The sequence below is a fragment of the Trachinotus anak genome, unplaced genomic scaffold, assembly GCF_046630095.1.
Source record: "Trachinotus anak isolate AG129_WGS33_773 ecotype Australia unplaced genomic scaffold, CSIRO_AGI_Tana_v1 ptg000018l, whole genome shotgun sequence".
Lineage (NCBI taxonomy): Eukaryota > Metazoa > Chordata > Actinopteri > Carangiformes > Carangidae > Trachinotus > Trachinotus anak.
The window spans coordinates 16,984,919-17,009,813 of record NW_027273869.1 but is presented as its reverse complement, the minus strand read 5'-3'; the positions used below and the strand labels follow the sequence as shown (position 1 = coordinate 17,009,813).

The 24,895-nt window shown below is 43.2% G+C and overlaps 2 protein-coding genes across 2 annotated transcripts; one reads left to right on the top strand and one right to left on the bottom strand.

Moving 5' to 3' along the window:
* Window positions 1–202: 202 nt before the first annotated feature.
* Window positions 203–7,298, top strand: metap2a (methionyl aminopeptidase 2a). The gene is made up of 11 exons (XM_071502461.1): window positions 203–389; window positions 2,303–2,398; window positions 2,495–2,557; window positions 2,682–2,784; window positions 3,329–3,490; window positions 3,736–3,917; window positions 4,778–4,872; window positions 4,975–5,071; window positions 5,333–5,436; window positions 5,687–5,802; window positions 6,165–7,298. The coding sequence occupies exons 1-11, from the start codon at window positions 236–238 to the stop codon at window positions 6,415–6,417; spliced, it is 1,425 nt and encodes a 474-aa protein (XP_071358562.1). The 5' UTR covers window positions 203–235; the 3' UTR covers window positions 6,418–7,298.
* Window positions 7,299–8,245: 947 nt separating this feature from the next.
* On the bottom strand, window positions 8,246–17,404 carry usp44 (ubiquitin specific peptidase 44). Its single transcript, XM_071502459.1, has 6 exons — window positions 17,310–17,404; window positions 13,523–15,241; window positions 11,855–12,053; window positions 10,736–10,844; window positions 10,305–10,555; window positions 8,246–9,975 (listed from the first exon to the last, which is right to left on the bottom strand). Exons 2-6 carry the CDS (start codon window positions 15,080–15,082, stop codon window positions 9,851–9,853), a joined length of 2,244 nt encoding a protein of 747 aa, XP_071358560.1. The 5' UTR covers window positions 15,083–15,241; window positions 17,310–17,404; the 3' UTR covers window positions 8,246–9,850.
* Between the last annotated feature and the right edge of the window lie 7,491 nt (window positions 17,405–24,895).

The window sequence follows — 24,895 nt, the reverse complement described above, 5'->3', positions numbered from 1 at the left end:
CAAAAACAGGGCAACTACACATTATGATCTTATATTAAAATAATGACATAATAAAACATGTGTTTTAATTGTGCACAACTGCATACCAGTATATAGAAGTATTTTTTTTTACAAGGTAGAGGGTTTTCTGCTTACTCGACAATAATTCCAAAAACTCAGACTGTCCCTGAAGGCAGCATCACACACAGCATTCCCACAATCCTTAGCGCTTCCTTTTCCAGCAGCGTCTGCGATCATGGCGGACGTGGTTGCGGAGCAGGTAGTGGACCAGAAACCAGTCCCGGACCGGGAACTGAACGGGGAGGCGGAGGACAAAGAAGAGGCCGACCCGGTGGAGACCGCGAAAAAGAAGAAGAAAAAGAAGAAGAAGAACAAGTCTGCGACGACGGGTGAGGCTATTCCGAGCGGTTTCATGCTAACAGGCTAGCAGGGCTGCGACAAGTTAGCCACAGTTTGTGACGACCCGATCGGAAACGGTGTGAGGTTTCCTTCAAAATAAAGGACCGGGTCTTTTTGGTTGTTGGAAAGGGGTTTGGTTTTTACTGCCAAAGATAAGCATAATAAGCAGGATCTTTGTCAGTACGACCATGGAGTTGATCCATGGTTCCTACAGCTGGTAGAGCCTGTTATGAACAATTTAGATATTTAATATAACCATTGTTATTATAAAAGCACACAAACTTCTTGTTGCCTGATTTTTGTAATCCAAATTGAGTAGATTAACATACACATTTTCAAAGCTTCACTCCTAAATCAAAAATAATTTTAATCTATCACGATTTAAAGTAAGGACATTATCAAATTAAGTGTAATAGAGTGGGGATTTTATATCAAGATCACTGTTGGCAATTAAGATTAAGATTTAAACTGCATGTCCTGTTGTATTTGGAAACATTTTGTGGTGTTGCACTCAAAAGAGGAATGTAGCAGTTTGACTTTGTTTTATTTGGAAAGTCCCACCGGAAGCGCCGTGGTGTGCCGGGTTTAACTTGACGGTAGTCCTCATTAGCCATGCGGGTTCAGCGGTGTGGACTGTCAGGCCTCATGAAACACGCCGGGCTTCGGCCAGAACCTCGTCCAGGAGCAGTGACATTTACCACAGCCCGCACTTACAGCAGTTCCCTGCTCATTTCGAGAGAGGACGCAGTGATCCAGTCCCCTAACCCGCTCCCTTTGCTGACTGTTTTCCTCACCGACTGCACTGAACCTCAGCCAAGTTTTCCTGTTTCGTAATTCGCCCATTGCCAGAGTTATTATGTAAGAAAACAAAAAGAGCGAAAAGATGCTTTATTTGATAAATAAACCACATCAGAGCACCATGATCTGTTGGTCGCTTTTATTCCCATGCACTTCTAATCAAACTCAATTAAATTACCTGCAACTTAGAGACATTTTAGGAAATATCAAATACTAGATAAATAGATGGACTTTATTGATCCGCTGGGGGAAATTGTAATGTTACATCAGCCTAGGGGTAACAATGGGATTAAAACTAAAACCACCTCTGCTGAAGTGCAGACCTGCAGAGCCAGACATTGAATTAAAATGTACAGTATAAACATTAGAAACAGCATAAATCAGAGGTTGAGGTTGGAGTGCAGTAACAACTTTGCAGAATGGCAGTGTGTAATAAATAGAATAAAAGTATGAAGAGCAGCATTGTGTTCACCTGCACTTCCATCAACATGCCCCCGGGAACATGCATTTTTTTTTCCTACAGTGTTCAAATATTACTTGAATGCCTATTTGTTAAAGTATCCTTCAGAAAGAACTATAAGATACGCTGTGTTACGTCTGTTGCTCTTTTATCTGCTTTCGTTTACTTAACGTCTGCTGTTACAGTCGCTTGTATAAGCTTCTATACAGCTGCTAACATAAATAAACTTGCTTACATACTTGCTAACTCTATTTTTAGCTCCCTGCCTTCTGTTATCTGACATAAAAATGATCCAAATGTTCCACACAGCGCCGCATAAAGCTTTAGCATTTGGGAAAAGAATACTGGTTGGATCAGACTGGTTCTCTGAATTGGCAGATACTCTTAGCTGAGGCGATTTAATCGGTACCAGGAGAGAAAAAAATCAGTGTCTCTGATTTTTGAAAGTGTTTTTTCTTTCCTTTCTTCGTTCATTCTTCAGCTGCTGTGATCATATTCTAAGAGATGTGCTCTAAGGGATGATGCCCCTCTGAGAATGAATGGTTTTACCTCTTGTGTCTGCTGCTTCCTGCTGATACAGAACATTTCAGCTGCAGCTTCTGAATCACTCACTGGCCTGTGCATTTGATCCCGTTGCTGCTGCAGGCGCTGAGCCGGAGGCAGATGGAGTGGGCGAAGTGACCAAACAGCTGGAGAAGCAGGCGATAGAAGACAAAGACAAGGAGGAAGACGGCGAGGAAGGTGACTGTCGAAACACCTGATAGCACAGCAGTTACACATCACATGTAAACATTATGCTCGGTAGTCGGTGTAACAACAGCTTCTTCACTGGCACAGATGGAGATGATGGAGAAAACTCGGCAGGGAAAAAGAAGAAGAAGAAAAAGAAGAAGAAAGGACGTAAGTCGACGACATTTTAATTTGTTACAGCTGCAAAGCGTGTGTGTGTGAATCCTGGATTCAAACCCCCACTTTAAGACTCAAGTTTGTCAGTTTGATGCGTGTTTTCCTGTTTTCTTCTCAGCCAAATCTCAGACTGATCCCCCGTCTGTGCCCATCTGTGAGCTGTACCCAAGTGGTGTGTTCCCCATCGGACAGGAGTGCGAGTACCCCGCCTCTCAGGATGGGTAAGAAGAACACAAACACACCACTCGCGCTCACACCTCTGTAGTGTTTGGGCAGCTCTAGTTTAATAGATGTTCATCAGTCCTGTTGGAAGTAAAGGAGGTCGTGCTCTTCACCTCAGCGTCTGTTTTCTTTGGCCTTATCTCATTTTTCCACTTTTTCTTTTGGTGCTGTTCACTTCGTTCTGCTTGTTTTTTTTATGTTTTATGTCGTCTGTCTCTTTTATCTTTGTCTTTCCCTCTTTGAGTCCCCTATTTTTTATAATTTACTAACAGACTGCTCATTTGAATTTGAGGAAGGTAAATATTGAATATTCAAATGTGCATGTTGGAAAATAGTTGTTGCAGTAACCTCGCAGCGATATGCAGCATCTTCACTCTGTGCTGTCCAGCTCTGTTGATGTGCCCTGCAGCGTTAACACGTTTATCACTATCCAGAATCATCAGCAGCGTTTTCATGTGTAATAGCTGCACCTAAACTAAAGCAGCCGTCTCGTCTCGAGGCCTGTAATCACAAATGCGTGCTGCCGTTGTGTTCGTCTCCCAGTCGCAGCGCAGCGTGGCGTATGACCAGCGACGAGAAGCGGGTGATGGATAAAGCCAACGAGGAGGTGTGGAACGACTTCAGACAGGCAGCCGAGGCCCACAGACAGGTCCGCCAGCACGTCCGCAGCTTCCTCAAACCCGGCATGACCATGATCGAGATCTGGTGAGGATGCCTTTATCGCTGTGATTCGCATCATCAGTGTGATTTTTTTTTAAATGTGTAGAGGTTTCTTCTTCTTCTAGAGGGGAAGGGAGAGACTTGAGTCAGCGATATTGCTAAAGGTGACAGTGTTGGACTTTAAAAAGCAGTTGTGTATATGTCCAGAGTCGGGCGTCGTGTTCAGACCTGGACGCCAGCACGCTCTCACCTCCAGTTTACTCCTCTCATTTTATTTCATCTCTCCCCAGCGAGCGGCTGGAGGACTGTTCTCGTAAGCTGATAAAGGAGAACAGGCTGAACGCCGGCCTGGCCTTCCCCACCGGCTGCTCCCTGAACCATTGTGCTGCCCACTACACTCCCAACGCCGGAGACACCACTGTCCTGCAGTACGACGACGTCTGCAAGATCGACTTCGGCACGCACATCAACGGTACCGCCTCAGTCAGGAGCTGTTTCGGTTACAGTTTGTGCTGATGTTGTAAAGTGGTGCATTCAGGGCCCACTCTATCTTAATGGATCTGAGTCAGAGTAGCTGTGACTAAGAGCGGCAATTAATGTACGACTCCACAATACACTCAGTATTAGTCAGAGCAATGATCTGCTGCTCATTTTGAGTGTTTTTAAGAGATTTATCTGAACTACAAATCATTTATCATCTACAATCCAGTTTCAGTACTTCTCTGCTCAGTTTTTTTTTTTACTGTACAGGATTAAATAGATCAGTGGCTGCCTGAAAGAGAGGATGGATGGAAACATTCATAACTGAGAAACATCACAAAATTACTTGTTGTTTGTGTTTTAGAGGATAATTTTACCCAGAATTAAAATTAAAGAGAAAATGTTCCGTTAAAATAAGAGGGCAAATTAACTGTTATTTTATTGTCCTATTTGGGATAATCAGGCCGTAGTTTACTTATTGTACATTATTATAAATGATAATTTATTGATTCTGTCTTTTAAATTAAATTCTGAGTGATATTTTGCCTCCATAGCTGTGAAGTGAAGTTCACATGATCAACAGTAAAAGGCTTAAAACAAACAAACTAATCTGGTCGTCCACACGTGCTGTGACTTTCACATATTATCATGACACCTCATTTTTTCTCTTTTACTCCAAAATGATGAGCTCAGATGTTTAAATAGAAATAGAAATGTTTCAGATGAATAAATGTTGGTCAAATGAGGCCGAGCGCTGCAAACTTTGTTTTTCCTCTGGGTCAGAAAACAAAAATGTTGGAGAACATCAACTAAAAAAGAAAAACCATCTTCTTCCCTCTGGTGTGTCTGCAGGGCGAATCATTGACTGTGCCTTCACTGTCACATTTAACCCAAAGTACGACAAGCTGCTGGAGGCTGTGAGAGACGCCACCAATACTGGAATCAAAGTACGACCTACACACACACACACACACACGTATATAACCACAGCTCACTGGTTTGATCTGTACTGAACCTGTAGCTGATGGTTTCCTGTTTGTTTGTGGCAGAACGCCGGCATTGATGTGCGTCTGTGTGATGTTGGAGAGGCCATTCAAGAGGTGATGGAGTCCTACGAGGTCGAGCTTGATGGCAAAACATATCAAGGTACGTTCTCACCTGAAAACACCGGGCACGCGGCTGTGATTCTATTGTTTTCAAATACTGGAGAAAGAAAATATCTGTAATCTGAGTTTAAGTACTTAGTTTCCCACAACTTCACCACCACTAAAAATATCTTAGATTTAGGACTGGAATATGTTAATGTTGATAAAGTTTACATAAACCACTTTCGTTACTTTAACAAGTGTAATGAATATATATATTTAGTTTTTTATAAATGAGTGAAACTTGTTTCTTCTCTCACAGTGAAGCCGATCCGAAACCTGAACGGTCATTCAATCGGTCAGTACAGGATACACGCTGGAAAGACTGTGCCCATCGTTAAAGGAGGAGAAGCTACGAGAATGGAGGTGAGATCATGAAGACCATCAGTCTTTGAGTTTGTCTTGTTTATTGCAGTTATCTGTGACAACTGGGGGGTAAAACTATTTAAATTCTCCTTAAGTCACAGATCATAATTTAAATTATTGTGCATGTTCAGCACATTATTGCTACGTTTGCATACTTAAGAATCCTGTATCTGTGAAGACAATAAAAAGCTAAATGTGGACATTTAAAGTCTTAATTCTTATCCTGTTGTTGTGTGTTTTTACCCTGCAGGAGGGAGAGGTTTATGCCATCGAGACGTTCGGCAGCACAGGTAAAGGTGTGGTCCACGATGACATGGAGTGCTCCCACTATATGAAAAACTTCGATGTTGGCCACGTCCCCATCAGGTAAGAGTTTATCTGACTTTATAATGCATCTAATTAGTTTGTATATTGTTGACCTATAAAGTTTGATACAAGATCAATCAATGCTTTTTTGGATTATCCATTAACCCCTATTACCTGATCTGTATATATTTCATGTCAAAATTCACACCTGTAATTCTTAAATGAGTCAAAATGTAATGGACAGACATCACACACACTCTGCTGGAGTGGTCATAGCCAAGATAAGAAAGACAAAACACCAGTAATCCATTTAGAAATTACGTAGACAAGACACAACTCCAGCTGTTGCAGGCGATCGATGTGAAACTGAAACTTGTCGCCTGGGAGATGATGTGAATCCCTGACGCTTCCTTCCTCTCCAGGCTGCCCAGAGCGAAGCACCTGCTCAACGTGATCAACGAGAACTTCGGAACGTTGGCGTTCTGCCGGCGCTGGCTGGACCGCCTGGGCGAGAGCAAGTACCTGATGGCCCTGAAGAACCTGTGCGACCTGGGCATCGTGGACCCCTACCCCCCCCTCTGCGACACCAAGGGCTGCTACACCGCTCAGTTTGAGCACACCATCCTGCTCAGGCCCACCTGCAAGGAGGTGGTGAGCCGGGGAGACGACTACTGACACCCCAAACCCCGCAACAACAGCACCACCACCACCAGACACCTCCCACCCCACCCCACCCAACCCACAACCACCCACCACCCATCACCTCCAGACCCTGTTAGCAACTCCTCCTTCAGAGAAACGGCAGATAAGAGCGTCTAACACAGGAAGTGGTTTTCTCAGAGCGGCAGTGAAGGATGCCAAATGCTACTGTATCCTACCCAAAATGCACCACTCACAGCTTGAAAAGAAGACAGACTGGCTTTCTGAGTTTTCTATCATCAACCACAGCTAAAGAAATTGTAAACAAGCCAACGCATCCTTTGTTGGGGGAAGTAGTTTCCTTCAATCCTGCGGACCTCATTTTACAAAATAGAAACAAGTTAACTGTTAAACAGTTAAAAATGTTGCCACTGAATTTATTGCAACCCCAGTATTCAAACAGATGGTGAGGGTGGGAAACCCCTTAACACCCCCTCCCCTTTTATTTTCAGTTTCTATGGCTTCTTTCTGAGCCTCCAGTACTTTAGTGCTTGAGTTAAATTAAGCACAAATGCTACTGATGGGGTTTAAGAAGTGGGCGGGCCGATGCGCGGCCAGAAACCTCTGCAAACAGACAATTGTTAACATTGAAAGCTCGGGGTGCTGTAGTTAAAAACACCATCTTCATACAGACACCGTGCATCTGCAGCTGTATGTTTGGCTTCTGTCGCTGCCAGGGAGGGGGGGGGGTGACTCTGTACTCTGGCCCTCCAGTCATCGTTTCTTTGATATTTGTAAAATATCTTTGAAATGGCTGCTGCCGCTGTATGTTCCAAATTAAAATGCTTCATTTTGAACTCCCTGAAAATGTTTTTGTAAGAAAAAAAAAAAGATGATTAAAATAATTTTGCTCATTGTGGGCCGTCCTCTTCTGGTGTCTCCAGTCACGGAGCAGGAAATCTAATCTCACCAAACAGTATATTGACATTATTGTTTATCTTAACTACAACTGAAATGATTAATCAAATTACAGAATATTAATAGACAAAAACATTTATAATTGTTGGAGCAATTTTTTAAAGAAAATGTTGATTTTGGGAGTTTGATTAAGGATCAATATCTCATATCCATCTAAAAAATATATATATATATTTTCTAAAACTTGTGTGTTAATCAAATTCAGAAGTTCGATATCACTTCGAAATGTGACCATAAAATAAGAAGCTACGGCTAAGAACTGCTTAGACTGAAAACTTTGCTGTGTCCAAAAACCAAAAACTAACCTATTTACATTCCTGTTTTCATTTGAATAAAAATTAAGCTATAACATGTTAATCAGTGAGATCTAGACCATTAGACACAGCCAAGCTAACTGCTTCCCCAGAATGTTTCTACTCTTTATGTAAGATAACTGGCTGCTAGCTTCGTTAGTTAGCCTCATATTTAATGGACAGCAGTGAATTAACGAGTTTCCCATAATGCCAAACTATTCATTTTAAGGAAAAAGATTAGATATTAGAAAACTATTTCAGATTTTGAATCATTGAACAAAACAAGCAATTTGAAAACGTTTGTCATTTGTATTTTCTGACATTTATACACTACATGACTGAGAAAACGAGGAAGATTAATCTGTAATTTAAATAATCATTAATTACAGGCAGCCCAAATCTGACCTGTTTAAACTATGAAGTGAAAATGAGTTTCTTTCACAGCTGCTTTTCCCCATGAAGATAACTGATCATTTATTTTCTGTAGGCAGAATAAGAAAATCAATGAGTACAATTTTATTTTGGGTTATATAAATAAAATTTACTTGACCCAGCTTCCAGAACAAGGTGAGAAAAAGCAAAAGACTGGCACCTTTTGTAGAAAAATGAAAAAATATTCTCATTTATTGAGGTAATTTTCTCTAGAAAAAAATTGAGGTAACAATTTGCATAGTATAACTTCCATAAATTTACACACACACACCCATGTAGTAGTAAGAAAATGCCAACAAATAAAGTCTGACAATGTTTAACAGTGAAGGAAAAACAATATGAAGTGTGCTTTGAGTTTCCCTCTGATGGATAAATCCAGAGGGGACATGACTGAGGTGGAGATCTTCTCCAGTATGGAGATAAATATCACAATCTGTATACGCTATAGAAATCCTGTTAAAAATGTAAATTTTACTGAACAGCTGGTAAATAAAACAGTCATGTACACATACAGTACACACACCTAATTACTGGTGAACAGTGAAATCTGTCATAACTGCTGGTGGTGCTGAACGATTAGCGGTTGTATAAAACTTTTAAAACAGTCAATGGCCTCTTTTCTAAAACCTCTGAGAAGGATTATATAAAAAAATACATTCATTATCTAAATGCTGGTTCGTGTGGGATCGCAGCTGTGCAGATTCCACGTTGCTTAATTGATATGAACTATAAAAATATATGTTTTTTTCTTCAACAAAGGGCACTTTTCTAGCACACTAGTATCTGTCTGGTTGGTTCAGACTCTGAAAACAATTACATTCTGGAGCAGAGAGGTGGCAGCATTTAGCCAAAAAGAAATCATCCCTTTGGAAACTTTACTTTTTCCTCAATCAGTCATAAAAAGGAGGGAAAAAAAAAAACGTTTTGGAAACGCAGAGAGGTTTTCCAAACATTCCCCCAAGGCTTTGGCTTGAGGTCTGCCAATTCTTTTCCTGACAGACCCGGGATTACTTCAGAGTGAAAAATAAACTTCCTGTCCTGCTTTGCGTACAGATCTTAAACTGTGGACCAACACTGAGTCTGAGTAAAAACAACACTGATGACCTGTTCTGTAGTAATTAGTGCATTTCTGGCAGGAATACGGTTAAATGCAGCCATGTCGTTGACATCTATCTGAACTTTAACCTGTCTAGAACACAGGGAGGCCATTTCTAGAAAGTGAATGACATTGTACAACCCTACATCCAGTTCTGTGTTGACTATCTAAAGTGACTGAGAAACATTTCAGTTGATTTAAACAAAACAGAATTTACAATCAACAAGCCACCAACGCAGGTAGGCAGACACGTGAATACACCTGTACGACCTGTAGAGGACACTTGTGTGTATGTAGTCATGCCCAGCCGGAGTCTGTTGGCTGCTACTGAGACACATCTTGGCTGATACTCTCTTTATAATAAAAAATACAACTGTACACAAAAACACAAACATCACCATTTCTTTTTAAAAAATACCTACATATAAACACCATATACAAGAAGTTCACAAAGCAGAACCAGGTTTTAAAAAGGAGTCCTCCCTCTTTTTTTTTTCCTTATTTAGAAAAATAGACTAAAAAGACCCCATCCTCCCAGGATATAAAATGCCCAAAGACAGAGAGGAAAGAGAGAAAGAGCGATGGGTGGGGCTGTGCTGATTTCATCTCACTGAGTGATCAGGCTGCAGCGGAGGAGGAGGAGGAGGAGGAGGAGGAGGGGATTGTGGTCCTATAGCGGCCGGTCTTTGTCCTGAGTAACTCGCTGTGTGTAGAAGAGGATGTAGGCCTGAGCTCGGCAGACCTCCTCCACTGAACACACATTCAGCTTAGAGTCATTACAGTGAACCCAGAAGCCTGCAGGAGGAGACGAGGAAAAACGATCAATCAGTGGTTGGATAAATATCCTTATATGCAAATGGTGATCAGCTGTGGTGACCCCCTAACGGGAGCAGACTAAAAGTTTATCTCCTGTGGCTCTGAATTATGAGAAAAGTAGGCTAGAATGATCAATCAAAACACCAGGTTGCACAATTAGCTTTCTGATTTCACCCTGAGCGTACAGAGCTCTGGTTGGCGAGACATAAACTAAATGGATCAATCAACACAAAACGAAATCACAGCCGACGTCTCTCACCTGACGTGAATTCTCCGCCATTAAAAACCCCACGGCGCTCTCTACTCACCTCCTTCTGTGTTGTAGCAGTAGGCAGTGTAGTGGCCGGAGCCAAAGCCCTTCCCATGATGCATCACCACAGCGGAGAGTTCGTAGAGGAAGTGCTTGGGGCGCGGCGAGCCTGCAGAGCTGGGGCTGCTGGGACTGGAGCAGGGCACTCCTTTGGGCGAGGGCTCCCGGCAGCAGTAGGGCTCCATGTTGAGAAGCTGGTCGAAGGTGACGTGGACGCCGATCTTCTCCCGGTGGTTCCGCCCAGACCACCTGAGGACCCATCACAGGACAGAGACTGTGACACACTGAACATATTTAATACAGCTGAGCCACAGGAACAAAACTATTACTACAGAGAAAACATCCTCTCAACATTACAGTCTGCGTCCCTGCAGGGACAAGTGAGGTTGTTTTCAGGTGAATACGCGCTGCAGACTGACGTCGTCTTACCTGAAGCGTTTGAGGTGAAGGCGCAGGACCTGAGGCAGTTTGTGGACCATCAGCTGTTTCTGTGCTTCTGTCAGGATGACTGGTTTGGAGGAGGTCCGCCATCGAGCCGCTGCACACAAGAAGAGCGAGTTAACACGTGATACAGACACTTCTCCGCTTTGCGTTGTCTCATTTTTTCTACATTTTTGCGACTAGTGGCTACGTAAGCTGCCTACATCAACAAAGACTGGTCCAAAAAAACATCAGACAAAACATTACGCAACATCTATTTCCTCCCTTTATCCAGATAATAATAATAATGACTTCTTATTTAGGACAAAGGTGTAAATATTTTGGATTCTTCTGCAGTAATATCCTCATACCTTTATTAACACTTGTATAACTTGGTGAGGGGTGTTTTGTTGATCCACCTTCACAGGGCTCAGGAAATACATTTTTTGAATCACATCCCAAAAAAGATACAAGATTATCCACTAAACAGGTTAATCACTGTTTTCAGTCAAATTATCAGAATACTATGAAATACCTGGATATAACTTAGTCTCATCATTTTCCACAACACTGAAAAGTCTTTGTACATTCGTCATGCTCTGCACAAATGAACAACGATGTGCGTTTTCATACAGCATCATTATCTCTGCACATATGACTTACTGCTTTGTGTCTTTCATTACAACTGCACAAATAAAAACAGGGGACTTAATGGCGTCTGTGCGGCCCAATGATTAAGACACATATATTTGCATTGACCACTGTTTCCAGCCTGGTCCAGTAGCTATTTTTCTATGAGACTAATAATAATATATAATCTCAAAAAAGGGGAAGTTATAATTTAATTCAGCACCAGACAAGCTGGCTGTTAACTTCATGACGTTACACCACAATTATTTTGTTTTTTCCACACTTGGTGTCTCAAGTCCTCTAACACTGTAATTAGACAGAAATCCCACACCAGTATTAAAAAGTAAAGATTTTCCTCTCCAAAATGGCTTAATAAATGTCCAGGATGTAGAAAATTTAATTAGGGAAAGAACAGAAAAGACAAACCTTGTCATATTAATCTCAGATATAAATGTGTCAGTGTGAATCATGTGAGCATGTTTACATTATTTCACTCACAGTTACACTGGTCACAGGCATAGATGTTTCCCTCCAGCGCTTCAGTCTCCGTGAACTTGGCCAGCATTTCCGTCAAATGGCACGAAGCCTGCGCAGCCGACTCCCTGCTATTACTGTGATACCGCTCGGGGAACTCCAGAGACAGATCCCAGAAAGGCTCCACAGTGTTAGAGCGATGGTCGCACGCCAGGCACGTCACCTGCATGAGTGAGAGTGAGGAAAATAAAGAGATAAGCAGGAGACGGGTATAGTGGTATATTGTACAAATAATCTAACATTTGTCTAAATATTTATCTTGTAACTGTCCCGGCCATCCTGTGTGCTGTTTCCTGTCTCTCTATTCCGTCTAAAACTATAACAAAAAAAGTAAAATACAAACTGGTGATTTGCTTTATTTTCGTATACAATACAAACTTCAACCGACACATTTGCTGGTTACCGGAGGCAGAGATACCCCAAAACCCTTGCAGACACACAGCCCCTCTGTTCAGCTTGAGCAGGTGTCACAGTGTGTGCTCAGCCTCTACAAGTAGAGACCAATCTCTTGTCCCCACGCTAACCCGCCGCACTCTTTACAACCTCCTCTATTCATTCTTTGATATGATGCTGAACTTGGCAGAACCTCAGATTGTACTGATTTACGTCCATGAGTCCAAGTGTTATCATTTTAATCGGTTCATCCTGTGTCAGTGAGTGCACAACCAAGGTTCACAATCACACCTCTGGCAGTGGAACTATCACACTTTCATTCTGAAACAACCCCCACAAGAGCTGAGTCATTACAGAAGAAGAAAGTACAAACATTTCCTACTGAAAGGGGAAATTGTCTTTATTCTACTGTGCTTTAGTGTAAATGTGAGAACTGGTTTGTCAAACAATTACAGTAAATAGATACAAATTCTCAATTAGCCACTAATGGAGCACATTAGGATAATATTTATATAACTTTATTTGGACTTGAATACTGAGAATAAAAATCAATATAAGCCTGACCTGAGTATAGAAAAATAAAATTACAAAGCAATAAAACCGTAATCAGCAGTACAAAATCTCAATACTCAAATTATAAGATTCATGTCAGTGTTAGAAGCTTAAGCTCCACTTAAGGATTTAAAGTAATGAACAAATCCATCAAGACCAATTTAATCTGATTTAAGAATTAAGCCTTTTCTCATATGAACTGCAGACAATATCAGTGACTGTCTAGTTATGTGCTGCATGTGTTCACACCTGCAGAGAGGCAGAGTAGGAAAGTCATTAACACGCACGCTCGCTGTCAACTCTCTGGACGATTACCTACTCTATTCACTCATCGGCTCAATTGAATATTAAACAGACTTTACACTAGGGAGCTGTCAGGGTAAAGTCCGTTAAATGTCTGATTCAGACATGGGAGTTCACACGTATAGCTCCACTGGGTGATGTCCAGAAAAGTTCAGGGTGGCGGTGCGTGTGTGAAAGCAGCTTTTGTGATACAGTTTAGCTCGAGCTCGTGATATGCTGTTGAATTATCAATGCGGCCAGTGTGTGTGGGCAGATCTGAGTGGGTGAATGTGTGCACGCATCATGAGTGAGTCAGATGAGACTTATGATAACGGCCGAGTTAGTGGTTGTTAAGTAAAGATGATTACAGGTAGGTGTGTGTGTGTGTGTGTGTGTGTGTCATACCTGGCTGAGAAGCTGGCCATGAAAGATGGTGTTTACCACACTGAGCACCTGCTTGATGAGTCGTTTCTGCGTCTGAGGGACTCCTGCGGTGGTCGTGTGCTTGCCGGTGCTCTCCAGCTCGTGCTGCACCTTGTCCAGCAGCTCACAAAGAAACTCCTGAGCATCCTGCTGAGCGTAGCCCCTGAACGCAGGGATCAGCTGCCACACCGAGTGGAGCATGGCAAAAGGGGATACCAGCGCCCACTTGCCGGACCACATGACCTGGAACAAGGTGTGCAGCTCGTGGCAAAGAGAAATGTGCTTCGAGCTGGGCTCTTTGGGTTGAATCAGCTCCATGCTGCGGGCCCGCGATGCCCCGCCACTCAGCCCTGCTCCAGAGCATGAGCTGCTCTGGAGACCCTTCCTCTGAGACAGGAGGGGGGACTGGGACGAGGCCTTCCCTGCCAGTTGGCCGTGGACGGCAGATGCCAGTAGCTCCAGTGCCTGGGTCAGGTCCAGGCGCAGGAAGCACTCCCTGAAGACGTGTAGGTGACTCAGCACCTGCAGGATGGAGTTCATATAACAGGTGTTGCCTAAATTCCTCAGGCCTGTCACTCCAGGAGTGACTGTGGGACGTCGCTTAAAGGGCGAGCCACCCTGTTTGGTACTCTGCTTGCGGCGGGAAGGTGTGTGGGCAGTACGGGGGGTCGCTGAGGGTGTTTTGGGCTTAGATTTAGTGGTAGAGGAGCGGCTCCGGGGCTTGGGAGTTGGTTGGACCTTTTTCATCCGTCTAGCTTTTTTGGGGGTGGCAGTGGCAGGACTTTGAGTCCGTGGTCTGCGGGTGGGAGTCGGGGGCACAGGGGTTTTCGACTTGTTGCGCGCTCTCCGAGATGGTGTTGTGACTGCCGCATCTGCAACTCTCTGGCTCTTCCGACGTAAACGGCGACTCTTCCTCAGCGGAGCATTCTCCAGCTCCTCCTGTAGCTGCCTCTTTAGAGCCCGCCTCCTCTCCCTTGCCTCCCTTTTCTGCTCCTCCTCCTCCTCCCTCTTCCTCTCTTCCTCCTCCCTCTTCTGTCCGCATTCAGTCAATCCAAACCAGAAGCGAAAGACACGTCCCATGAGCGCCCTACGGCGGTGCCATAGGGCAGTAAACATCCTATCCTCGTCCCTCAACTGCAGCTCGCGGGCCCCGGATGGCATGAGGGCATCAGGGGCGGCGCTAGCAGAGCGGAGGGTGCGCCCACTGCGAGTGGTAACCTCATAGCGTTGGCTCTGAATGGCACTGAGCGTACTACGAAGCAGCTTGAGGTCTCCAGTGGCGTTATCATTCAGGACATAGTCGTCACACAAGTAACAAAAAACATAAAGTTCATTAACCTCCATAGCCAACGGGTGGTGCTGCTGCTGGAAGTGTTGCAGAGCATGTTCCTCGATGTAGCGCCCGCACGCCACATGAGCACAGCCAAGGCAGGCCCAGATGGACTCGGTGGTGTTGCAGTCAACGCAGTGCCACTTCTGAGGGTTGAGGATGGAGTGGTCTGGGGCCAGCCGCAGCCGCCCCACATGCTTACACCTGTCCATTACACACGCCTGCCTGCCGAGCTGGCTGGCTGTGTCAGTCAATAACTGACAGTCTGTGTGTGAGTCTGTGTGTGCGTGTCAACGTTTCACACTGGCTTCATATCACCATGGTGACCATGGTGAGCTGAGAAATGGGACCCTTCCAGGGCATGGTGGTGTCTAGAACAGAGAGAGAGCAGGTTTCGTTAGTCAGGATGAATAGATGGAATAAAAAAACAGATCTTTTTCAAAACAGTGTGTGTTATAGTTTAAGACTCTTTTAGATTTAAAGAATACATCCTGTTATTTTCCTTGAAACATCAAACCACACAATACAATCAGTAACTCAAAGTCACAACATCTGACCTCCAATGATTCTGTTTTATGAGACCACAGTAAACTGTGGCAAACTGCCAGATGACAGGCACGTATTAATATTTCCCTGCAGTAACACAGGCCAACGGTAAAATCCCTGGCTCATAAACATGACTGTACTGAGTGTTGCCAGACACTTCCACTCAAAAGCAGAAAGGTGTTTAAGTTAACATGCACTCTCAAACCTGGATGTGAGAACATCAACAATAAAAAAACCTCTTCCAGAAATAGTCACTAAAAAAACCTCAGCGGGTGAAGTGACAGGATGGTTTTACAGGTACATCACCACATTTCCTCATGAAAAGCTTACAAATGTGATTGACAGAAGCTCCGGGATTCGCCTCTTGATGAAATCCCAGTCTTTTGTGCGTCTAATTGCGCAAGAGTTGTACTTCAGTTGAAGGACGACTGAACTCAACCCAAGATCCAACAATCAAGTCTCCACGCAATCTTTTCTGGCTTCTTTTCACATCCCTGGGGGTTGGTGTACCTCAGCTGACAAAGTGGGGATCCTAGAGTGGGTTGAGCCCGATCAAACCCCCCCCCTCTCTCTCCCACTGAGGTCAAAGAAGTAAGATTATCCAACAAAAGGAGGACTGAGCTGGCAAAGTGCTGTGCCTTTTGTCTGGGTACAGGACTACCTTCTATGGAGTAATAAAAGACGGGAAATCAAGGAAAGAAAATTGACTGATAGGAAAGAGATGGACACACTGGAATACAGGAAAGACCGGAGAGCAAGGAAACATTAGGTCTCTAAGCTCAGAAATGTCCAGTTGCAACTGTTTATATTAGCTGTATTATCCCCTCATTTCATTAAACAAATTAAAAAGCAAAGCAAGCATGACTCAAAGCATTCAGGTCAGAGTGGGCGTTTGTTTACCAGTTATATTGTGGGAGTGGGCGTGTTTATTCAATAAGTGTTGATCAGACTGTGCTGCTGTGAGTGTCTGCAGGCTCTGTGATATAAATAAAACCTCAGCGCTGTCAAGGATCCAAGACAGATCCCGCCGAGCTGATAACTAACCACACTTCTTGCTAAATCGTGGCGCACGAAAACCTTAATTGATGCGGAATCAAAATCGGTGATGAGCAGCAAACACACATCCCCCGCTGTCACTCCGGTCAGCAACTTCTGCGAGGATTATCCACATTACTAATTACTCTAATCACTGATTGTAATGTGTAGCAGCAGCGGCGTCTCGTAAAGCAAACACCTCAGCTCTTTGGAGAGTCGCTGCAGAGTTTGCAGTGTCACTGAAGTTTTGCGCGGTTCGCCAGGTTTGTCCTTGTCGGCTGTGCACCTCGCAGCCTCTCAGCAACTCTCCAGCAAACAGACCCACAACTTCAACACCGACAGCCGGTGTAGCCGCCTCACAAGCTGCTGATACTGTCGTCCAAACGGCTCAACTTCAGAGCCCGTCTCCCACGGCTGAGGTGAGCTAGCTGCGGCTAACGTGTAATTGATCCAGCTATGAGGAGTTGCGATTACAAAATACTAAATTCAAACACAAAGAAAATAGAAAACGCAGTATTAAAAAAAAACCTTATGAAATAAATGTCTAATATACCGCAAAATACAAGCAGGACATACCCAAACAAGCGCCGCTTGTGCCGACTCTACCGGTTTTTACTGCATTTATCACAGAGAGCCCTGGCTACGGTTAGCCTAGCATGCTAGTTAGCATTAGCCAGCCAGGCTAACAGCGATAATCCGAGCAACTTCGTGCGTTAGCCGGAGGTCGCTCCCGGAGCCGGGCTCTGGTCGCGAAAGAACCCGTCCCGCCGGTCGGGTTCCACCGAGAACGAACTCGCCATCATTTCTTCTGTAACATGTGAGCCGGAGAAACCACTGGGGAGAAAGAAAACACCGTACCGAGCCTCTCCTTCACGGCAGTAACTCCTCTGTTTCTAAAATGATCGCCATCTTGTCGGTCCCTGTAGCGTGGTGTTGGCCAGAGCGCGTCCTCGATACGTGACGTGTTGTTGTTGTTGTTGTTGTTGTTGTTGTTGAAATATTTATTTATCTTCTGTTAAAAATGAGGAAGTACTCTCAATCTTATATGCAGTGTCGTTGATTATAGTCTATATTTTTCTTAGTGTCAACAAATCCTTAAAAAAAAAAAAAAAAAAAAAAAAAAAATCCAATAAATAATAACAATAAAAAAGTATTTCCTGTGCATCCAAAGTTTGATATATTTTATTTCTCTGTGCCCGCTATTAAAAACACATTAGTGAGCCACACCATTCACATTGTGGTTCATGTTGAGTTAAGATACTGTAGAGACAAATATATATTAATCCACAAGTTTATGCTGTTAAAGTGAGATGCTGTTAAAAGCTTTTGGATTTGTAAACAATTAGAAAAATATGACAATATATAATATAACAATACCACAGTGTAGATAGTGTAAAGTAACATAATAAGATAAGAAAAGTACCTAAAAATGTACTTAAGTACAGGACTTGAGTAAATGTACTGAGTTACTTTCCACCACAGTCACTTTACATGAAATTAATCATCAAACCAAAGAGACTGAACAAAATCACTGCTTCCTCTGATAATAAATAATAGCAGCACAGTTTTATGCCACTAGAGGGAAGTGTTGCACCATTCACACTCAAGTATTGCCCCAAGGGCTTTATTACCACAAAACGACTGCCAGCCCAGTACAGTATTTCACCACCTTTGGTTAATTGATTAAACCCATTGTGAATTGTCAAATGATTTCATTTCAAGCCGAGCGAATTTTGTTTAAATAGTCCCAGAATTACAAATCACAAATTTGTTTTGGGGTTTACAATCAGCCAGTGTCTCAGTGTGTGTGTGTGTGTGTGTGTGTCTGACAGTTATTCATGTTTTATATTTCTCCAGGTCAGGTTACCTAATTCTAGCACCAGCCATGTTTTGAACAATGCGTATTTTCAGCTCTACTCGTATATCGTCCTGATACTTTCCACAATCACAGCTGCGTCGATGATGAAATCTACTTTTAGTTGTAGGAGTAATTGAAGACTCTGACGATATTTTTCCAATAGAATCATTTCCAACAGTCTGGAGCTGGTGTTTGTTGTAGTACCAGTCCATCCATCCATCCTGGGCACAGGGAGAACCTGCAAACTCCACAGAAAGGCCCCAGGTTCACAGCTACAGCTAACTGCTGTAACACCCCTATGTGCCCACTGTTTAAAACTACATTTAAACTTTTTTTATATTTGACATCATGTTTTGGCCTCAGTATTGTGCTGTGATTGCAGGAACTGAAACTGTTCGTTCCCTGTGTGTATTTTCACTAAGATCTGGAACATTTTTAATTGCAGATGCCTCGATTTCTGCCTCCATCTCTCTTACATCTGCAGCTGCCTTTCTCCGGTAATGTGATCTTGCAACTATGCCAGTTTTTTCTTTAACTTTAAGCCCCCACTCTTCCGTTTTTTATGGATCACAAGTGTGTGTGTGTGTGTGTGTGTATTATCTTGTTGCCCTGTGTTCCTGATGTTTAGCAACCAGGTATTTTAGAGTCTTGTGTGCTGGTGTGGGATGCAAATGTAGCACTTTATGCTGGTTAATGGGGGCTGGTGGCACTCACTGTGCAGATGCTATCACTCCAAGATTGTGTTTTTATAAGAAAACAACACTTTACTGTCTGATGTGTGGATTTAAATCTCAGCTTCAACATCATCAACTACAAGCGATAAAAATGTAACCGTTAAATACTAAATTACACAAGAAAATGAGTCAATACACAGGAGCGTGTGTGTTTATACAGCGTTGTTATTATAACACATCATTAATTCCTATATAAACATGACAGTAATTTCATATTAGGTAAACATCTCTACCAGAGAATGAAGGGAGGAGTAGGGTTTCATTCAGGAAACTGCGCCTGAAGGTGGACGTTTCATCTCAACACACGCATGTGAAGAATCCCTCTCATGTGCTGATCAGCGGGGAACTGATCCGTACGAGCCCCCACCGAACAGGGGCGAGTGTGGTAGTAGCTGTGTGTTTTTTATGCCAGCGTGTTTTGCGACAATGGACCAGAGGCTCGTGTGAGAGAGATCGAGGGCCATTTGTGAGTGACTTAGAGAAGGAGGTATGCGTTGATGTGCCATGCGATGCCTGTGAATCACCCCTAATGTTTTTCTCCCTCTATGTCCCCGGGCCTTTCCCGCCTTCATGTCCACACATGCAAACCCTCCCTCCCTCGCTATCCTCTTTTCATCTGCACTCTCTCTCACTCATAAACACACATTTTTTCTGTCACTGCACTTGCGAGGACCCCATGTTGATGATTCACTTAGATTTCATCTTTTAAAGCTGCATTATTCATTGCTTTTCATTTCAGGACTGAATCAAATGACCTCGGGTGTGAGTGAGTTATCGAAAGAGTTATATCACAACCTTGTAGCCTGACCTTGTTTTGGTGCTTCTTTTAGCTCATTGTTTTGGTTTCATGGCATATTTACTGCATGGTCCAATGTCACTCATGTCATTCATGAAGCCTTGTTTTCAGGAAACAAGCCAATAAAACCCGGTGCCCTCAGTTACAAAACCAGCAGCTTTAATGTAGAAGTCTGATATTTTCACATAATTCAAGGCACCACCAGCACTACAGAGCAATGTTTTCACAAGTGGGCCAGCGTTTTGTTGATATTGTGCAACCGCACAAGGACGCGGGCACTATCAACAGCTGGTGGCAGTGCTGCGCCAAGAAACGTGATAAACATGTTTGTTAGACCTCGAGGATACACACAATACGTTTTAGATAGAAACAATGAATGGAGTTTGTTTTCGAGAAAACACTTCAGAGCACCTTTAACCTTTTTTTTTTTTTGTTATTCTCTCGCATTGTACGGAGACAAAACAGTAGAAATAGCCAGTTTAGAAAGCTGGGATCCTTTGACGTTTGCTAGTTAAAAAACTGGTCGATGAACGTCATGTTTACAGCAGCAGCAACAATGTTTTGTTTCGAATAAATTTTGCATGACTGAACAAGACACATAAATGCATCAACACCGGCTTCTGATTACAAAGATGGAGGTGTTCACCTCGGTACTGCAAAATAAAGAGGATTCCACACGTAATCGTAAATATCATGCTGTAGCTAAACCACGAACCATAAAGTGCTAAACTTATACTATCCTCTTGCAAAAGTGAGGACCGATGAAATGGAGTTGCTTTAAAGGACCCAGGTGTAGGATTTGGAGGCATATAGCAGTGAGGTTGCAGATTGCAACCAACTAAATACCAGTATCCCTCCCTCTGCAAGTGTGTAGGAGAAGCTACAGTGGCCTGCGAAGATGCGTAGCGCTCATTGTAAGCTGATGAAAACAACTCAGGTGATTATACACTAATGAAAACAATTCTGCTAATTGAGCCCCATAAACCCTACACGCCGGTCCTTTAAAGGAGTTTGTCCTTATTGTCCTGGCCCTCATAAGGATAGAAATTCACAAGCAACACATATAGAAACATGTGGCTTTGCAGCCTGTTTTCACTGAGAAGAGGCTGATAATTTCAGTGAAAGGAAGCCATTCCGGTGGTTTCATGGTGGTGTTAACGCAGCTGGATACGGTGTTGGTTTTGTGGCGGGTGAAAAACACAGGTGCTGGTGAAGCCAGAGGAAATGCTTTGCAGCCTGTACACAAACACGTCTCCTGTAATTCCTCCTCTGAAGAGTTTCAGCCTGAATGTTACCGTTGGCCACCTGACAGCTTCTGAGGTTTAATCAGTTTTTTAAAGGGTGTCCCGACTTGTCGTGAGAGTCTGTTTTCCCTCCCCGGCCCGTCGGCCTGTTGTCACGTTGATGTGTGGGTTCGTTCATAATGACTCGATGACATCAGGTCCTTGTTTGCATGGCTGTATAATAATCAGCAGTAGCGTCTCAATCGCTCTGCTATGTCAACATGGCCCTCCCTGTTCTGGCTTGCTCTGATGCTGCTCAGGTAGAAAAACATTCCTGATGCGTGTGTGCATGCATCTGTGTGTTTTCATGTGCTATTAAGTAAAACCAAAGGTCTCTGGATGGTCTCTGAGGACAGAGCTGGATATTTTTAGGCGAAGGACTCCAGTGAAGGAGTTTCAGTCTGGCTTCCTATGCCTCAATCTTCTCATTTCCTCTGTAAGTGAATCACAGCTGATGGGGATAATACTGAACACATGACTCAGTTATCCAGCACACGCTTCCTCTGACCATGCTGCAAAGGCAAAAAAAACCAACTCTTTACATATTTTCTGCCTTTATTTGCTTCCTCCTCAGGAGCCGGTTGCAGCAGCTGTTCAGAAATTCAGACTTTGCCTGGTTCCTACTACTTTTACACAGCACTTAATTAAACAGACATTAGTTTTTTTTCTAAATATTTACACCCAGTGACTGCAGGTGTAACTACATCTGACCTGAAACATGATAAATAATAATGATGTGAATCCTGAAGATTTTAATTTAAGCTACCTTGCACAAAAGTAAGACAACGAACCCCAAATTAAAAACTGTAATGGCAATAACGAATAACTGAATAAATGATGTCAGGTCACCACGACATGAGATATTTCCCAGTTATACACAAGGTATGAATACTACTATCTCTGAAACACATTTCTCCATGTCTGCAGACATAAATAAAGAAAAATACTACATAATATAATACATTTGCAAAAGATTAATTTTTCTAAAGCTGTACCGTTTGGTAGATATGCTAGAGTGGGATGCTACAGTGACTTCTTTAATGTCGTTGATTGGTCTTGATTAGACTCATTGATTAACACAAGTTTCCTAGCAACCAATCTCCTAAAGTCTTTACTAGCTCAGACATTTCTGTACCACTTTCTGATAAAGCCCAATTTTAAAGGATTTATAAACGGTTATTAATCACATAATTTGTGTTTTATAGATCAATAATAAGCCATAAGTAAGAACAACTTTTGGGTTAGCAGATTGTCGAAAATCCTCCTCCATCATGTCACTTTTCTTGTTTTTTTAGCTTTTTAATTCATTAGGAAACTAAGTCCAATGGACAGTTTGACCACTTATCTTCTGGAGGAGTTGCAGGACATCTAGTTCTAAACACTATGTTAACATTTACAGTTGCAGACTTGATGCGTTGCAGAACCCATAATTTATTAACATTTAGCCTATAATTGCAGGTGACTGACTTAACTTAACATGCAAAACCCTAAGAACTTGGCGATGGTTTACCAACATTATACCTGCATTAGTACAGAGTAGAAACACACAGCAACGTTATTACCAAAACATTTGATTTAAACAGGACGCATCGATGCTAGAGAGTCTTTATTCAAACAACAGAACAGAAACGCCTTCACTTAAAAATGTATTGAAACAGCCATCGCCATCAAGATTTTTCTATATTTGTACTATTTTAAGTTTTTGCACACAAACCCTTACAGACCCTTTATAAATAGTGCCTTATCAGAAAGTGGTACCAACATTTTTTCAGTTTTAATGGTGCAACCATTAGTTACTAATAACTTTACCTTCAAACATAATAATGGATTTATGAATGGCTGGTGGAACCCAATCCAAGACCTCTGGGTGCCGGTTGCTGTGTGACACCCATAGAAGACCAGTTTCAGGGCGTCTGTCTCAGGGTGATGGGTGCTGCCAAAGAGGGGCATTGTGACTCCCAGCGAGAGGAGGGGAGGGTGGGGGAGTTATTGTCCCTGAGCCCGCGGGAGCTGCCATGCGCTCCAGGGCCAATAGCAACACAAGAATGCTCATAGGACAAAGGCCATAACTCTATTCTATAGCAACACAAGCGGGGCATTGTGTTCATACAGGCACACACACACACACACACACTCATATACACACATGCATGCATTCGCCATTACTACAATAATACACATGCACACACACAGAAACTATACTGGAGCAAACTATGCATCTGTGTGAGCATGCCAAACACTCATTCATCAACTAGTTTCCCACACCATGCAACCCCCCACAGGACATCTCCATCACAGGCTGAGAATGGCCAGTCAATCTGAGGACAATGAGTGAGCGAGCGAGCAAGAGAGAGAGAGAGAGAGTGAGAGAGAGAGAGAGCGCGAGCATGTACTTGTGTTGAGTCTACACCTCAAGGCCAGTTCCCACCATGTCAAACACCTCCGTCACCCACCTAACCTGGAGGTCTGCGCTCAGCAGTAATGGAAGAAGTACTCAGGTACTTTAGTTGAGTAAACATACCAACACAACACTGTAAATGTACTGCAGGAATCCAAAGTGAAAATCTGTTTAAAATCCAATTTACTTCATCAACTGTTTATCCCAATGCACCCGGCTCCTAACATCTGCCCAACAGTAGTGAATGGAAACGTTCATGAATTGCATGAGGTACATGATTTTCTGGGAATGTAGTTAAAATTTGTATTGAGATTCGGGTGTAGACAGCTGAAACATGACAAGGAAGCCCCACTAGAGACTGCTTTTTCTGGAAAAGATAAGATAAGATAAGATAAGATAGGACTTTATTGATCCCACCACGGGGAAATTTGTGTGTTACAGCAGCCAAAACACAGGGGTAAAGAGCACCGAAATAAGAGCAGCAAAAAGTACAAAAACACTATCAACATAGAATACTATATACATTCATTGAGTCAAAAGGTCACAAGCCAAAATAGTTGGGAACCAGTGGATTCATTTTTAACAATCATATAATTGTGTTTAATAAGCTTATAATGTAGTTTTTGTTAATGTAAAGTTGTTATTTGTGAAGCAACCAGTGACTCAAACTGTAAGATGGATCTAATGCAGTACCATTTTTGCACATAAGTGAAGTATGAAGTTGGAAATACTCAGAGTACAAGTACAGTACTTGAGTAAAAGTACTCAGTTACTTTCCACCACTGGCACTGAGGCATTCCTTCCAGTCACATTCCTCTTCCTGTATGCACTCGTTCACCCCTTCCCCTGCTGTCTGGAAACAGCCCGGCAGAAATGAGGAGGAGCCGTGACCCCTCTGCCACAGATCTGTGAATGGGCCACGAATGAGGAAACGTGGGTACAAGAGGCTATCCGGGCCTCGGCTGCGAGAAAACATCCACTCCCTCACTCACCTCTCCTTGGCGAGGCGAGGCCGGCAGACAGGTGAGTGACCTCTGACCCGGCCTGCCGCGCGGCGCTGCTCGATGCGCCAGGAATGTGTCCACACCTCTCGGCCAACCACGTCACGGCGAGCGGGCGAGGAGGAGGTGGAAAACACGCACTCTGCCTAAACCCAAACAGAGTGTGTGTGCTCGCCCCAGCCTCTCTGTTATGGTCTACATTCTGTGGCGCTGTGTGAATGTAGGGGCGAGTGTTTTGGGAGGGAGAGTGATGGATGACTTAATCTGAAGGGACGCACAGAGAGGAAGGGAGGTGTGTGTGTGTGTGTGTGAGAGAGAGAGAGAGAGAGAGAAAGGCTGATAAGGATATTTTTGTCCAATTTATGTGAAGTATT